Source organism: Malaclemys terrapin, chromosome 7, assembly GCF_027887155.1.
Source record: "Malaclemys terrapin pileata isolate rMalTer1 chromosome 7, rMalTer1.hap1, whole genome shotgun sequence".
In the NCBI taxonomy this organism is placed as follows: Eukaryota; Metazoa; Chordata; order Testudines; family Emydidae; genus Malaclemys; species Malaclemys terrapin.
Genome location: NC_071511.1, coordinates 29,454,480 through 29,471,063, shown reverse-complemented (window position 1 = coordinate 29,471,063; position 16,584 = coordinate 29,454,480). Strand labels below are relative to the sequence as shown.

The 16,584-nt window shown below is 48.6% G+C and overlaps 1 protein-coding gene across 2 annotated transcripts in view; it reads left to right on the top strand.

Moving 5' to 3' along the window:
- The first annotated feature begins 1,001 nt into the window (after positions 1-1,001).
- The window catches only part of PACS1 (phosphofurin acidic cluster sorting protein 1), a 103,982-nt gene continuing 88,399 nt past the window's right edge, over positions 1,002-16,584 (top strand). Inside the window, exon 1 of one of the 2 annotated variants that reach the window (XM_054034348.1) lies at positions 1,002-1,307. In XM_054034348.1, the coding sequence (XP_053890323.1) occupies positions 1,048-1,307 (260 nt within the window). In that variant the 5' untranslated portion in view covers positions 1,002-1,047. The remainder of the gene's footprint in view (positions 1,308-16,584) is intronic. The other variant, XM_054034347.1, reaches the window with a different exon arrangement.

Genomic DNA, 16,584 nt, shown 5'->3' with positions numbered 1-16,584 from the left:
AGTGGGGAGTGTGGAAAGAGGGACAGGGGCTGGGTTAGCAGGTGGGAGGCAGAGGGTGTTAATGTGGGAGACGGACTAGGGGCCGGGTTTGTCAGGGTTCCGGGTTCGGGGGAGGATGAGAAGGAAGGGAGAGGATTAGAGGGAGGGGGCAGAGAGGGTTAGTGGAAGGGGGGGAGCCAGTGGGGTGGGTGGGCAGGAGGATTAGAGGGGGTAGGCAGGGGGGTTAGGGGAGGGTAGAGTTGGGGGCTGGGTTAGTGGTAGGGTGGGAAGGGGGAGGCAATGGGGTGGACTGGAAGAAGATTAGAGGGGCTGGGAGTGGGCAAAGGGAGTTAGTGGGGGGGAGGCTGAGGCGGGGGTTAGTGGTAGGGTGGGAAAGGGGGGAGGCAGTGAGGTAGGTGGGCAGAGAGGATTAGAGGGGGATGGACGGGGTTAGTGGGAGGGAGGATTGGGGGCTGGGTCAGTGGGGAGGGAGGAAATGGGGGGAGGCAGGGGGTGGGTGGGCAGAGAGGATTAGAGGGGACAGGGAGGGGGCTGAGGGAGTTAGTGTGGGTGGGAAGGGGGAGGCAGTGGGGGGGGTGTGGCAGGGAAGGCTGGTGGCCGGGTTAGTAGGGAGGGGGGCAGAGGGATTTAGTGTGGGGATGGGAGGGGGGCAGAGGGATTTAGTGTGGGGGTGGGAAGGGGTCTGGCCTGGCCGGGACAGTGGGGGTGGGGGGAAGCTCAGGTTGTCCCTTCCGACCCTTTAAGCCGCGGGCAGGAGTTGGAGGCGCGCTCCCCTAAGCGGGTCCTCGCAGGGCTCAGCCCACCCCTCCCATCTGTTTCCCGACCCGTCCCGTCCCTCCCCCAGCACGGGCACGAGCCTGGCGCTCCTGCGGGGTGGAGCCGTGGGGAGGCGCGAGCCCCGCTGTGACCAATCAGGTCGGCGCGGGCTCCCCCGTGTCCCGCCTCCTGCCCTCGGGAGCGAGCGGCGGCGGCGGCGCTGGCGGCGGGCGGGAGCGCGAGCAGGGCAACAGGCAGGGCCGGGCAGCGGTGCGGGTCCGGCTCGACTTCATGGCGGAGCGCGGGGGTCCCGGCGGCGGGGGGCAGCGCACCCCCGCCCCGCAGCCCGCGGCGGCCGCGCTCCCCCAGCAGAGTCCCTCGGGGCAGCCCCCGGCCCAGCCCCCGGGCGCGGCGCCGCTGCCCCCCAAGCCGGGCTCCGGGCCCCTCACCCCTGGCGGGGCGGCCCCGGGCGGGCCGGCGGGGCGCCCGGTGCAGATGAACCTGTACGCGACCTGGGAGGTGGATCGCAGCTCGCCCAGCTGCGTGCCCAGGTGAGAGGCTGGTGGGGCGCGGACCGGACCCCTGACCCCCTTCCCCCGGAGAGACCAGCCGGACCGGACCCCCCATTTCTCCCCCTCCCCGGAGAGAGCCGGCTGGACCGGACTCCTGACCCCCCTCCCCGGAGAGACCCGGCTGGACCGGACCGGACCTCCTCATTCCCCCGCCCATGGAGAGTCTCACCTTCACTTACCCCTGCTCCCTTCTCCTACTTTGTCTCACTCTCTCTCCCCCAGACCACCTTGTCCTGCTTCTCCTTCCTAACGGGGGTCTCCTCTCTCTGCCCTGCTGCTGTTCCCTAGTTTCCGCCCACATGGGCTGCCATCATCCTGCTCTTCCATGGAGAGACCGCAGGGGACCCTGCCCCTGGACCCAGCTCTCTACTCAGCCTAGCAGTGGCCAGCCCCTTGGGATAACCTCCGGGCACTCCTATCCCAATGGTGGTCTCTGTAGGATACCAGGGCCCCGCTGCTTTGGGGGCCCATCTGAACCACAGAACCTGCATAGGAACATATGTCTGCTTCTGAGCCCAGAGGGACCAGCATGGGGCACCCACTCCTTGCTTATATCCATCCATTCCCATGGGAACCACCCCCCTTGAAGCAAGGTGAAATCCAATTCTGTTTTGTCCCCCAAGTACCCAGGAGAGAGATCAACTTCCTCTGCCCCACACATCCCTCACCTGCCCCATCTTGTGGGTGCGACATGCCACAGCCACCTCAGGGGAAAGCACCCTTCTCTCACTCAGGTGTGTGCCCAGGGGCCCATCCTGTTCCCTTTCTACTTCTGCCTGGACCAGGGACACCTCAGGGACACACCCCCTTCCTAAAAATGCTAGTCGTTGTGAAAGCCCAATTGGTGGTGGTGGGCTGGCGGATGGGGGCTGCTGCCTGGCTGTGCCTGGCTAGGGAGAGGTGTGTGGCTACTGGGAGATAATCAGTCCTCTCAGTTCATTGATTGTTTATTTTTAGCGCCATTCCTTCCATGCTGCCAGAGTCCAGGTGACTCGTTGTCATTCTGCTCCCGTGCTGCTGCTGTGGCAGGGATCGTAATTGCCGTGCTAATCTGTTGTTGGTAGCAGAAAAATATCTCAGACAACACATCCGGCTGTTGCTGGATTGTGGCGATTTGTGGTCACCAAGGCGGCTTCCTACATGCTCAAGGGCACCCCAATCTCAAACAGGGTGATGGCAGAACACACTTACGTGCACATTTCTCAGCTCACAGAGCATTGGCCTCAGACTTGCCTCCCACCCCACTGGAGGGTTTAAAAACCAGCCAACCGCTCTTGTTGATTTCTTGGATGTTTTGATGAGAATTCAGGTTTTTCCACCCAGTGCATTTAGGATCTGCTCTGTATTCAAATACATTCAACACCCCTTTAAGAACAATGCGTGTAGCTCACAGAACCAAACCTGCACCGAGGTCTGCCTCCAGTAAGTGATCCTGCTTCTCCAGAGAACACTTAGCAGTGGATCCTCCAGGTTTCCCTGTCTAAATAGGTAACTGGTCTACATGTTTTTGCACGGTTTGCTCAAGACACTGATTCAATTGTATTTTATTGTCCTGGCAAACTATGCCGCTAGTGATGAGTGAGGCTCACTGTAGAGGGGACAGGCTCCCTCAGGTAGCTTGTGGTCTGCCTCGGATGGGGTATATAATGTTTATTTCACCCCCCCTCTTCCACCTCTCTCTTATGGGGGTCCATTTCTGAGGGAGTGGCAGGTTAATGTGTTGCACATGCAGAGTTTGGTTCTTCTAGGTGAAAGCTACTTCTAAAGCAAATGGAGTAAAAGGGTGGGTTTTTTTGTGTGATTATACCAGGCTAAATTGTGCTTACGTGAGGAAGGTCTCATAATTCAGTCCTGCGCTAGTGCCTTAGGAGATCTGGGCTCAGTTCCTGGCTCTGCCACAGATCTCCTGTGTGTCCTTGGGCAAGTCCCTTAATGTTTCTGGATTTCAGTTTCCTATTCCTGACATAAGGAATTAAACCTCCCAGCCCACAAGGCGTTGAAGACAAATTCAGTAATATTTGAGGCACTTGGAAGTGATGGTCAGGAGGACCTTATAAAAATACTAGACTGTTACTCAAGTAACAAAGTTAGATAATGTTTTCACTAAGACTAAACTGAATCTATGCAGCGTTGTTAGCTGTGTTTGTCCCAGGATACTAGAGAGACGTGGTGGGCGAGGTAATATTTTTTATTGGACCAACTTCTATTGGGGGTGGTAGGGGGGAAGAGACAAGCTTTTAAGCTACACCGAGATCTTCAGGACAGAAGAGCTCGGTGTATCTAGAAAGCTTGTTCCTCTCACCCACAGAAGTTAGTTCAATAAAAGATATTACCTCACCCATCTTGTCTCTCTAAACTGAATCTTGACCTTTCCATAAGAGGTAGGAAGGTGCATTTGGTTTTTAAGAGCTAGCTACTGCTCTTTATAACTAGACACCTCTAGGCCATTAAGGTCCATATTTCAGCACTATTCGAGTACTTGCTCAGGATACTTTGCCCTCCCTAAGGCATTTCTGGGTGATGCCACACATGGCAAACTTTTCTTGTCTGCATTCCCCTCTCCCCTGCTCTGAGCTTTGGCTATAAAATACATATTTGCTGTGCATGCAGTTTCTGGTGGTCAAAGGGTTACTTTGATTACCTGGGAGAAAAGGACCATTCCAGATGAATGTGCAAAGGCTGCTGTCTCTTTCAGCACTTAGCTCATTGTGCACGTCCTAGTCAAAGTCACTGACATTTTCATGAAGAGCTCTGAAACCCTCCTAGGAAAGGTGCCCTGATTGCCAATTATCAGCTCCTGTAGCATTTTGTCATGTGATAGCAGCCCATCTGAAAGAGAAGCAAAGGTCAGGCTTGCACTATACGCTCCTCACCTCCCATCCCGTCAGGCTGGTAGTTACATTATTTCATCATCCATCCAAAAAGAAAGCAGATTTAGGGCCTGAAGTTTTTTTTTCTCCAGAGGTCCTGAGCAGCTCCTTCTCCTGTTCACTTCAGCTGGAGCTAGGGAAGCTTGCCACCTCTGAAAAGCAGACTCTTAGCCTAGGCCTTCCCAGTACCCGCAGATGGCTGACGTTTTGGTCCTAGTCAGTTTTAAAGGAGACTGTAGAGACCTGTTCTGCACCAGGGTTCGGTACTGCATTTCAGCATACTGCTTTGGCTGTGCAGAACCATCCCTTTGTTGGGATCTTGGCTCTTTGTGGCTGAACACTGAGTGCCAGGTCAAGTGGCTTCACAAGGTGGAAGTCTCCTTTCTTCTTTTAGTGGACAGCTGTGTGGAGCAGAGAGCCTGCTGTAATTCCTAACTGGTTTCCTAGATTATAAAGCCAGAAAGGACCCTTGTGATCATCTGCTCTGACCTCCTGTCTATCGCAGGCCATATGACTTCCCTGGATGAGGAACCTTAAGTCAGTGAGGATATCACAGGGATTAATTTAGCTTCTCATGTACAAAGCAATTGAAAACCTACAGCCTGAACAGGGACTCCCTGAGGCACTACTGACTGAGCTAGCCGAGTTTCTAGGGACCCAGGAATCGAAGGATCATGGAGCCTGGTTTCTTTCTCTCCTAGAGGAAGTCCATCTGAGTTAGGTTTGTGGCATGTTGGTTGTGGGTGCTGCATGCTCACAGCCTTGTGACTAAACTGGGGGCTTGTTCTCCAGGGCTATTTCTTGTGGTCATTACTCCAGAATTGCTTTTACATTGATCCACCATTCATAGATAAAATCTCAGCTCATGTTATAACTTCCTCTGCTGTGAAGATGACAGGACCTCCTTTCGTGCCCCATAGACTCGGGGTGATTTGTGCACTACATTTTTATGGCCTTGCCATTTACCAGGGCTTTGGAGCTGTGGTCCGGCTCCACTCCAGGCAAAAACCTGCAGCTCCACTGCTCCGGAGCTGCTCCGGGCTCCGCTCCAAAGCCCTGCCATTTACTGTACATCACCGTAGCTGGCATGGTTCTGATTGAGAGGCTGGTTCTTGTGTCTCACATAAAACTCTAAGGCCGCTTGGGTTTGTCTCTTGTATTTCACCCATCTGGTAATCCCTGGTGCTTGGTAGATGTAACTGGAATGCAGAGAATTCCTGAGGAAATGCAGCAGGCCAGGCCTCCTTTTGTTGGCTGCTGCTGTTGGACTCCTGCGTCAGTTTTGAAACACAGCTGTACCAGAATCTGTTATACCTGCCATGCAGAGCTCCGCTGCCCTCGAGGGGGGCGGGGAGATAAATCCAAGAAATATTTTTTCCCCATTATCCTCAGTTATTGTGGTGAAGGGCAAAGTGAGGAAATGTGCCTGCATTGGCAAGCGTACATGGTGATTTGTCATGGTTGCATTAAGAAATAAACGCAGGCAGGGATTTATCAACCTTGGTGGGTCTGCTCTCCCTCCCTTCCCTAATCCTGTAACAAGGAAGCCCTCCATGGTTTTGTAACCTGTTTCTGTGTCTTGGTGGGAACTTGTTTCACATTTCCTACCTTCCAGAGGTGGCATGATGAGAGGGGTCCTCTGCTGTCTGAGAGTTTGGTTCCTGAGCAACTTAACCATTTTTGTGACGTGCTTCATGTATTTGCCCCAGTTTACAGATGGAGGAATTGGAGTCCTATAGAAATCAAATGAATTTCTAGCAGAGCTAGGAATGGAACCAGGATCTCCAAATTCTAAGTTCCCTGCTCTAACCCTTCCTCCCAGAGCTGCAAATAGAACCTAGGAGTCCTGGGGCTGGCTCCTGCTAGAGCATGTTCGTATTGCACTGTGTCTGCTCGCCAGGGAGAGTTATGGAGGTACATAAAATCATCTTTAATTTATGCGTGCCCATGCCTTAGAGCCTTAATTATCATTTTTAAACAGCAACACGGCTGATCAGATTTCAGACTGGGAACAAAGTATGAAAAATGCAGACCCCCACAAATGCGTGGGAAAAGCAGGAGTTGTCAAGTCATGAGCTAAATGTGCAAGCAGCACATTCTGGGATTAATTGGTAGAACACCAATGGACTAAGAAGCAGAGGAAAGGAGGCCAGGACTTCCAGAGTCTTATCCCTGCCCTGCCACTAACTGTCACCTGGGGCAAGTCACTTTCTCTCTTTCTCCGGCCCTGAAGCGGGTCGACTTGCCTGTTTGCCAGAGATTGTGAGGAGTAATGTTTATGCAGAGCTGTGGAAGTATTGATACTGAAGGATGCCATGAAAGTCTTAGCCTCCTGTGGTGATAATATACTCAGAATTTGAGCATGCTTTTAACCTGAGCAGAATCCTTGTATATTTCATTGTCCTGCTGCTCCATAAGACAGGAGCAGATGAGAAACACACACACCCCAGCTGTAAATGAAATAATAAAATCTTGCTGTTCTAGAACAAACTTCTTTTATAAAAACTCCATGGAACTTAAATAACAAGCAAACTCAACCTCGGACTCCAGGTATTGTTAGTCAGCAAACCTGAACAAGCTTTGGTTTAAAAGAAAATACAAATTTCTCAAGAAACGTGGACACTTCAAACAATTGGGAGAGGAGATCTTTGTGTTAAAAAGAACTCAAAATCCTCCTTTCTGTCTGAAAATGTTGTGCCTCTGGTAGATAAGTGACACTTAAAAGGCCTATAACTGAAGGAAGGTAACCAAGTATATTTTTATTTGTGCAATGTACAGGGAGTTGTGTATAGTCAATTTCATTATTTCACTGCCTAGTTGATTGGCTAGTCAGTTTCTTCATTCCTGAAAACATCAATGAGTGGGGAGAGAGAAATCATTGTAGATTTTTAATTGCATTTGAGATCCTGCTCTTGAAGGATAGGGAATGGGGGGGAGGGGGAAACAGGTTGTTTAAATTTGGCCCAAAATGTAAATGTTATTTTCAGATTGAAAACAGCCCCTTTTAATAATGAAGACCTTTGTTTTCAATTTATGACTCTAAGATTGTGTCCCTTAAGGTCTCAAGTCATTGGCAATAAATATATTGATTTAAATGTTTACACAAGTTTTTTAAACAAATATTTGATCTCATATTTAACATCTGAAATGTTGCAGAGAGCTGCTTTTCTTGCATTGTTTTATAGGCTAGTGAAGCTATCGGCTGTAAAATTTAAAAGCCTGAGTGTGAGTATTAGTATGTTTAAAAAAAAAAAATTTCAGTGGTAAAGCACTTATTGGGATTTAATGAAGCATTGTGAAAGTGCAAAGCTAACTTTGATGGCTTCTAGATTAATTGTAGACATTCAAAAAAGGATCAAGGTGTTCTGGCAAAAGGCTCAATAAAAACCTTCTACTGTGCCGGGGAGATCAAACCAGACTGACCAGATCTTAGGATGTATAAAAAGACAGAGAATGTCAGAGCCCTGAGAGAGGTCTAGCTCACAGGGATGAGTAAGAGAAGACATGATAGAAGTGTGTAAAATGAGTGGTTTTGAAAAGTTAATTTACATGCTCCTAATTGACCCTTTCTAATACACGAAGAAAACACTGAATTAAATGAAAAGGTGACAAATTAAAGCTGATAAGAGTAATAACTTTTAGTGCAGTGCATAATTAACCTGTGGAACACTAGGTCACAAGATATTGAGACCAAGATCTTAGGAAGGTTTGAGATGCTTATTTTAATAACACCCAAAGCTATGTTAGAGAGGATGAAAACATCTAACGTGCATGTTGCCTATAAGCCAATCTCTCACTGATCTGGGTTTAGGAAGAAACATAGGGCTGTTACTGACGACTATGGGGGTTTCTTGCATCTTTCTCTGAAGCATTTGGTACTGGCTACAGTTGGAAACTGGAAACAGACGGACTATTAGTCTGATCCAGTGTGGCAACTCATTTGTTCTGAAAAAAGACCTTCAAATGTGCTGATGGGGTCTGAGAGATGCATAGCAAAATGTGTGAAACACACAAATTTGGTTGCTATATCACTGCTTAAAAGGACTGTTTTTCCTTTGGTGAATTAGTTGTGTGTGTGCTAGAAAAGTAACCAGTGTGCTTTTGAAACTGAATATTAAACTGCCACCCAAATATGTTCTTATTACAGTAAACATTTCACGCCTCTTGGGCAGTACCTCCTCTGCCTTCCGTTGCTTGCTTTTTAACATAGCTGTAATGGTTCTGCCAATTTAGGTGACACCTCAATTAAAGGAGCAGCAGAATGGATGCTTGTCTTGAGCTGCTTAACTCTGTCAAGGAATGGTGCAGAAATGACGCTTTGTGTTTAAAAACATGCAGCCTGTGGAATTTATGAGCAAGGTCATTTCAAGGGAAAAGCGGACAGTGTGGAGATCTCTGGTGGTGTTGTGGGGAATATTTCCATTTAGTTTCACTTTGGCCTGATCAGCACATCTCTGCTCTCAGGGTTACAAGGGGAAATGGTAAACAAAGTTCCAGCAGTTGCTATAAAATCACTCTGTTGTCAAATAGTTCAGTGTTTGAAAATAAGTGGCCTGCAAATGTAAGGCAACCTGGGTTAGTGCCTTATTAATAATGTATTTAAAAAGCCATCCCTTTCAGTGTTTTCTCTTTACTTGACATGCCTCATATTTGTTAGGTAAGGGCAAGTCTGCACTAACTGGGGTTTTCTGGAGGACGCTTGGGAGGTGTGATGTGTGAATTGTGAGGTTTCTTAGATGTCCAGATCTGTAACTAAGACCCCTCTTTTCCCAAGCGTTTGCTGGATGTCCGTTATAGGCCCAGACACAAACGTTTTCAATACTCTGATTAAAAGTTGCTCCTAATTATCTATGATATCCTAGTTTTCCATAGAGACTTCCAGGACAAAAGACTAGACAAGACTTGAATTTTTAATGGGTACGGAACAGTTTTGAGCTCTTTCTACATTATAAAGAAGACCAACCCCCTTTAATTTCACCTTTTGAATACAGTTTAGGGACACAAATTAATGCTGAAACTACAGCACTGTGTAGGGGGCAGACTGACTTTGTTTGAAGAGAAGTTTTGTTCTATATTTCATGTCCCATCTGGCTTTGCTGGGATAGGCTAAGCCTCAGTGCATGTTCGTAACTGGCCCAAGTTGTTTTTCCACATGGTGGTATAGAGCGTGAGGTGAGGGGAAATCATTCCCGAAGCCATGAAGTGTCGCAATGTATCATAGTTATCCAGGAGGTCCTGGCCCTTAAGCTATTTCTATCCTTTGTCAGGCCATTTGTCAGTGCAGTTACCTGGTTTTAGCTGCAGACACCGCAGTAGCCCACCCAAAAATGTGCCCCTTATGCCATGTTAGGTGCCAGAATGAGCATCCCATTTACATGAACGGGATTAGCTCATCCCTCTTTGAGCTGTTAAAAGCTCTGATGTTCAGGTTCCATTCAGAAGGCTTTTAACAAGAAGGGTTCAGAAAATGAACCTATGTCAGCCTGAATTTGAATCTGTCATGGGGCTTGGATAGGTACATCAGGTGGGCTGGGAGGTTAACCCCTGAGGTAGGTAATGGATGGGGGGAGAAGGTAGAGCAAGGGTCTCTTGTGGGACAAACTGAAGACACACCTTCTTCCTTCTCTGCCTATGTTCCCTTGGCATTCTTGCATTTCCCTTGTTGTAACCAGACGACTTGCTTAATTAATGATTCATTCGAGGCAATGGCTTTTCTGATAAGATCCAATGTCTTCAAAGGGAACGAGTAATGCTAGACAGCCACCACACACGCTTCCCATTGACAGGGTTTGATTTAACCCAGGGTGTTTGAAGGTAAACTCTGGCACCGGCCTGATCTTGTTAATGCATTATGTTCTGTTAATTATTTTCATCGCATGGAGGAACTGTCAGCACTGTACTTGCAAGCTAAACAGTGACTGATGAGGTCACTATGTGGATGGGAGATTTGTGTGGGGAAAATAGGGGCTGCAGGGAGTAGAGTGGGTGGCTTGGTAGCTGGTGCTCCTCCTAAGTCAGTATTGAACCCAGTACCCTGGCAGTTGGTGATTGGGGGGGCACCCTGTGTTACAGGGAGTGGGGTTTTGTTTTTTGAAAAGGGGGGAAATCCCATTTTCAAAGGGCGGAACGTTAACTCCATTATCCTGAGCAAGTTTGTCCTTGCATTTGCCATTGGATACAGTCGTCTTTTTGTACTTAACTGTTAACTTTTCCATGACCAAGGTCACTGCTTTGCTGTGATGGTAGGAGGTGATTTCCCCCCACACTTTTCTAAAAACCATTCTGGAGGCACCAATTTATAGACATTATAATTTTTACTGAGCGTTTGTGTCTGTCCATAAATTACCATCGGTATGTTACAGGCGTCAATAACCGTGTAGAGTCTTAAAGAGCACTGGCAAATGTTATGATTGGAAGCATGATGAGCTCATTCAAATGATTTTCTATTAATGTAAATAAATGGAGGTGCACACAACGGCGTATGCTAGTCCTTATCCGAAGCACAGCACAAGGTAGGCCAAGAAAGCCAAAGGCTTATTTTGGCTAGCGAGTGATTTAAAGAATGACCTGGTCAGAACTCGTTAGCCTTGTCACAAAGCTAAATAATGATTTGCACACAGAGATTAGCAAAGGAGAACTGGCGGGATCTAAGATACGTCGACTTCAGCTACGCTATTCTCGTAGTGTAGATCGATTTCCTCCCCCTCTCCCCCTCCCCCCAGTGTAGACCAGGCCTTAGAGTTTTCCACAGTGCCACACTTTCTGTAATGCTAAATCTATGGGCATTGTGACAGTCTTGTCTAGCACCACATAGGAGTCTGTGGCACAGTCAGGAGTAGCATGCAGCAGTCCTGGGTTCCAGTCTAGTGCCTTAATCACAAGAGAACACCATTGCTCTGATACTAATCTTCACTTCCTACAGCCCCCTGCCTTAGTCCCTGTTCATCCTGTGCCCTGAATGAAGTAGAGGTCCTGCAGAACAAACAGTATGTGAATGTCATTAAAGACTACCTTGCATACATGCAAAGGGGGCTCATGAAGGCTGCTCATACAACCTTAATTCCTAACTTTTGAGTCCATGATTTTGCAGCTTCAATGTTCTTTTAGTGTAGTTTTTTTTGTAAGAAATTTCCTAGATTTTTTTTTAAAGCAAATTAAAAAACCAAACCTATCCTAAAGAACTATATTGGCCCCTGCCTGGGTCAGCAGCAGGATTTGAACGCAGGACTTGTAGCTTCACAGCATGGACCTCTACCACTAGAGCAAAAGGACTGATTGCTAGCAGTAGGAGGGTGCAATCCTCTGTGTGGATCCTTCTTTGTCTGTAACAGACCTTGCCAGCAGGAGTCAGGAATCCTAGGTTTTAATTTTCTGGCTCTGAAGGGGAGCGTGGTGTGATGACAGAATGAATGTGCCAGGTCTGAAAGGTAATATGCCTGTAGATGAGATGTGGGTCTGCTCTAATAGAGATGGGATTCTGTTCCCAGTTCTGCCTGAAATGACCTTGTGTGCGACCTCTCAGCTCCCCCATAGGTAGCAGGGAATGAACGGTAGCGGCTTTGCTAGCTAGTAAGAGCTGTGACGTGCACATAACTATTATCAGCAAGTGGAGCAGCTGAGATTAGAACTCATGGCTTCCTGTTGGCTTCCACCCCAGCACTTCTTTCCACTGAGCTAAGGGATAGTGGCTGCTTTGTTCCATGGGAGCTCAGGGTGGGGCCAGGAGTGTGCTCAGGGAAGATGGAAAGTTCAGAGATTTTAGCAGCAAGCTTCTAGCAAGCTGTACGGAGCATGTGCAAAAGGTGATTTTCCTTCAGCCGCTTGTTATGCTGTCAAATCTGGGTAGATTTTCATGGGGCAGCGAAGGACCCCTTTGAGCACAGCACTGTCCCCCTGTGTGATTTCAAGTTCCTGCTTGAAACCCTGGCAGTGCTTTAAAGGAGTGGTGGTGGGAGGAAGTTTAATCTTGGCAAAACTACCTGTTACTCCCTAACCTCATTTGTGTTAAGACTTACCCCAAAACTCAGCTTGTGGCAGGGAACAAGTATGGAAAGCTTCAGTGGTGAAAGTTTGGCAAGTTATAAGCAACAGAAAACAAGAGCTTATGATGGAAAGTGACTGTAAATATAGGTGTCAGTACCAGCTGTGCTGTTACGTATGTACGTACACAGACACACACAGACCTGTCTCTCTCTCTGCCCCTGGAGTCCCTCACGAGTGCTGCTAGCACTAGCCAGGCTGGGTTACTCCCTGGCAATGCAAGAGGCTCCCTCTGGATCCTGAATGTACTGCTCCCCTGTGTTACTCTGTAACAACCATGCTGTCAGGAAGGACAGAATGAAAAAGAAGTATGTCGCCTATTTCATAGTTGCCACATCTAGCAGGTTTGGTGCCCACGTGCTCCAACGCCACCATAAGCCTGATCTCCGACCTTATTAGCACGAATACACAGTCTGCCTGTAATAAGGTTTGTATTCAAACAAAGCGGTTTTTGTCCCAGTGTGTATTTGAGGGAGTCGCATTCCTATACAGTGTTCCGGTCTGATTTCTGCTTTGAACTGGTGAAGCATTCTGTGACAGACATTTTGTCTCTGTGTAAGTAAAGGAACAATATATGTAGCACTCTGTATATCCCCGAATCTTAACTGTGAATAGGTGGGAGTTGCTGAGACAGAGCACAACCATTTAGGACAGGAAGTGAAGATTAATACTATAGCTAATTGAAGCTGCTGGGGAATGTAATTAGCAAAATTAGCATGGGCTAGGGAGTGAGGCAGGCTCTTCTCTTTTCAGACATCAAATACAGTTCTAACTATATTCAGATATATTTGAGCTTTACTATCAGTTACATTTTATTGCACTTTCCTCTGCCTGCTAATGATGCTGGGGAGCTGAATCCCCTGCAGCATTGGCAGTGCCCCCAGCTTGTAACAGCCCAGAGCACTGTATAATGGGAGGGACCTTCGGGAACTTGCCTGGTATCTCTGCATCAGGGAAGAGTCAGTGTCATCCTCCTTAACCCATCCTTGATGCATGCTTGTCTAGTTGGAGCTTTGATTCTCTCCAGTGCTGGCCATGTCCTTAGCAGGTGGTGCCATTGCCTGGCGCGGAGTTGCTTTGTTTCGGTGTATTTTTATTATGGTATCTACTCCAACCAAGGCTCAGTCGTGGCAGGTGCGGAGGGCTCTGGCTCCAATCCAGCAAAGCACATGAAGATTCCGTTGTCTTTAGTGGGATTACTCAAGCAGTTAAAGTTAAGCACATGCTTAAGTGCTTTGGTATAGTTATAATAATACAGTGATTTTCCCATTGAGTTTTTTCTTAATAACCACAAAACTAAAATCATTGTTGCAAAATCAACGTGAAAGCTTATCAGCGGTGCTGCGTGTCTAACCTAAATCTCCTCGGCTGCCCCAGGCGCTCTTTCAGTACTCCATGGCTAATCAGAATAACCCCTCCCTGTTGGTCCTCTTTGCAGCATGTTGGCCTACATTTACCATGCTTCCCTTGCTGCAGATTCCATTATCTGTCACGGCAAAGGTGTCCTCAGCCGAAGAACTCTCCCAGTCATGAATAAATGATGTGGCAGATCGTCAGCCAACCTTAATGCACTGTTTATGAAACTGCAATTACTAAAACATTTTATGAAATTATTATTACTGGGCGGCAAGAATGACTCTGCAGAAATGGGCTCCTGAGAATTGGAAATAGGAACTAAACCGAGATTTCAGCATTCTCTGTTTATTCATTGCAGTTTGATGGCGCCACACTAAGTTGCTTCTGGTAAGTTTTTCTTTGGCTAAACTGCTCTGAAATCTTGCCTGAGCAGGTGTTGATTGGAGAAATGTTGGCTGTCCTGCGGGTTTTCAACAGCACAGTATAGAAGGCTTCTCCTCCATTCATTTGTGCAGCTCACAGCACATACAGTCAGTTAAGAGTCACATAGGGTGGTTCTGTAACACCCACACTATTTACTTCCCCATATGTAGGGTAAATATATCAAAATGCTGGCTTTAGTTTCAAAAACAGGAAGTAAGTGTTGGCTTTTCCTCCCTGTAACTGTCTCACTTGATGGGGAAGGGAGAGTTCTTAATCCTTGGCTCTTCTGGTAGCACTTTTCATCAGCAGATCTCAACGCACTTTACAAAGGAGGTCAGTATCATTAGCCCCATTTACAGATGGGGAAAACTGAACACAGAGCAGTGGCTTGCCCAGCATCACCCACCAGGCAACAGAACACAGGTCTCCTAATTCCCAGGCTAGCTCTCTATTCCCTGGGCACGTTGCCTCTCAGTTAAACAGAACTATTCCCACTCTGGCTCCAAACCTAACATGGAATCAGGGCACTGGGTTGGGACTTGGCCCTGTGTTAAACTATCTGCCCTGCTACAGACTCTGTAACCTTGGGCAAGTTACTTAATTTCTCTGTCTTGTTTCCCCATCTGTAAATGGGGATGATGATTCTTCCCTTCCCGCCTGTCTTGTGCATTTGGACTGTAAGCTCTCGGGACAGGGCCGCTCTGTACAGACATGACTTCGATGCGATTTCTCTGCTTGCCTCTTTAGCCATAAACATTTCCATCTCACATATTGTGTCGCTGTCAGGAAACTCCAAATTCAAGTAATTAGCCTTGCAGCCAGCCCCGGCCCCTTCCTCTGTTCCTGGCCCCCTCCCCAGCACCCTGAGTATCAAGATAACAGATGGAGCAGGCACTGTTTAGAGGGATTTTGACCTTTCATTATTGTGAAGCCTGAGACAAGGCTGATATCTCTAGTGATATTAGATAATGTGACTCAACTAATCACTGCAGAACTAACTGCATTCACCCAGACCTAGGGAAACAGTAACTATGCATCTGCTACCTAGTCAGTGCTACCCACCTCATGCCCCCTTTTTGGCTGTGTCTACACTGGCGTAAACAGGACCCATAATTCTCACCAGTGCCCGCTTCCTAGGGCCAGATGCGGTGTGAACAGGACTTGTGCATTTTTACTATTCTATCCTCTCAGAAGGCTTGGTAAATTGCAGTTAGATTTGTAACACCTCTGAGATCCTCGTCATCTTGGCCAGCCCGCTTGTCAGTGCCTTGCAGTTTGTTTGCCTGTATTTTGTCTAGCCGGGTGTGCTATGGGCAAGCACTGGTGCAGCGCCTCTCACGAAGGAGACCCAAGCTCTGCTTTGGGCCGGCTTCAGTGAAAATAAAAATGGGGTCCCCACTGGATTCCAGTCCGGAGTGACTGGTCATTTGGTGTCTCTGGGCCTGCCTTGCTCTCTTTGTAAAGCAGGGAGGGAGCTTGGTCTGAAAGACGGCTGTGTAAGCGCAGGGTACCATTAAATGGGCAGGGCAACGCGCCTCCCCTGGAGACTACTCCACAGTCAGACTAGAACCATACTCCTAGCTAGGAAGGCAGGCAGGCCAAGGAGGAAGTTGTAATTAATCCTCCTTGGGCTGGTTCTCTGACATCTGTTCCCTTGCCAGTTAAGGGGAGCTTCCTCCCTGGAGGCCTTCTGCTGGGCTTGCTTACACTGGTGTACAAGGGGAGCCTGTGTTGGGGCAATCCGAATCCCGCCCTGGGGCTCTCCTGAATAAGCCCTTCCCCCTCTAACAGTGCAGTTACACACTCCCAGCCAGGTTTGCGCTGTTGTTCCAAGGTTGCCCATGTACATTGTGCTGGATCTTCCTGCAATCAAATCTTTCCTAAAATGTTAGTGCGGGGAGGGCACCAGGCAGGCGGTGGGGTGGGAGCGGTTCCCTGGGGGCAGGGCGCCAGGCAGGGGGGGCGGGTGGGAGCAGTTTCCCGGAGGAGGGGCCAGAAGGGCACCAGGCAGGCGGTGGGTGAGAGCGGTTCCCTCGTGGAAGGTCCCGGAGGACCTCGCTCTTGTCAAAGGTGGCAGGCCAGCTTACTTGCAAATGTCAGTGAAGCTCCCCCAGTGGATATTTGTCTCTTTTCCCCAGCCATGTGTGTATTGGTCAAACACCCTCCTACGGCCTCTGCCTCTGCCTGCTTCTGCTGCTGCTTGCTGCAGGGATCCCAAGACAGGTCTTTCCCCTGGGTAGTGTGGTGAGCCCCCCTTCCAGAGCCTTTCCCCAACCCGGAGTCTCCTCCAGGGGCTGCTCTCCTCCCTCAGCTCCCCCTCTAGGGTGACCAGATGTCCTGATATTTGGGGCTTTTTCTTAGATAGGTGCCTATTACCCCCCCACCCCCGTCCCGATTTTTCACACTTGCTATGTGGTCACCCTATTCCCCTCCCCCCAAGTGAGCTGCCTTTTGTCTCCCCAGCTGGGATGCAGCTGAGAAGTCACATGGGGACCTTGTGACACCCAGCAGTGAAAGTGCCCTGCTTTTTTCAGCAGCCCCAGTTGGCTCAGTTGAGGGCAGCCCAG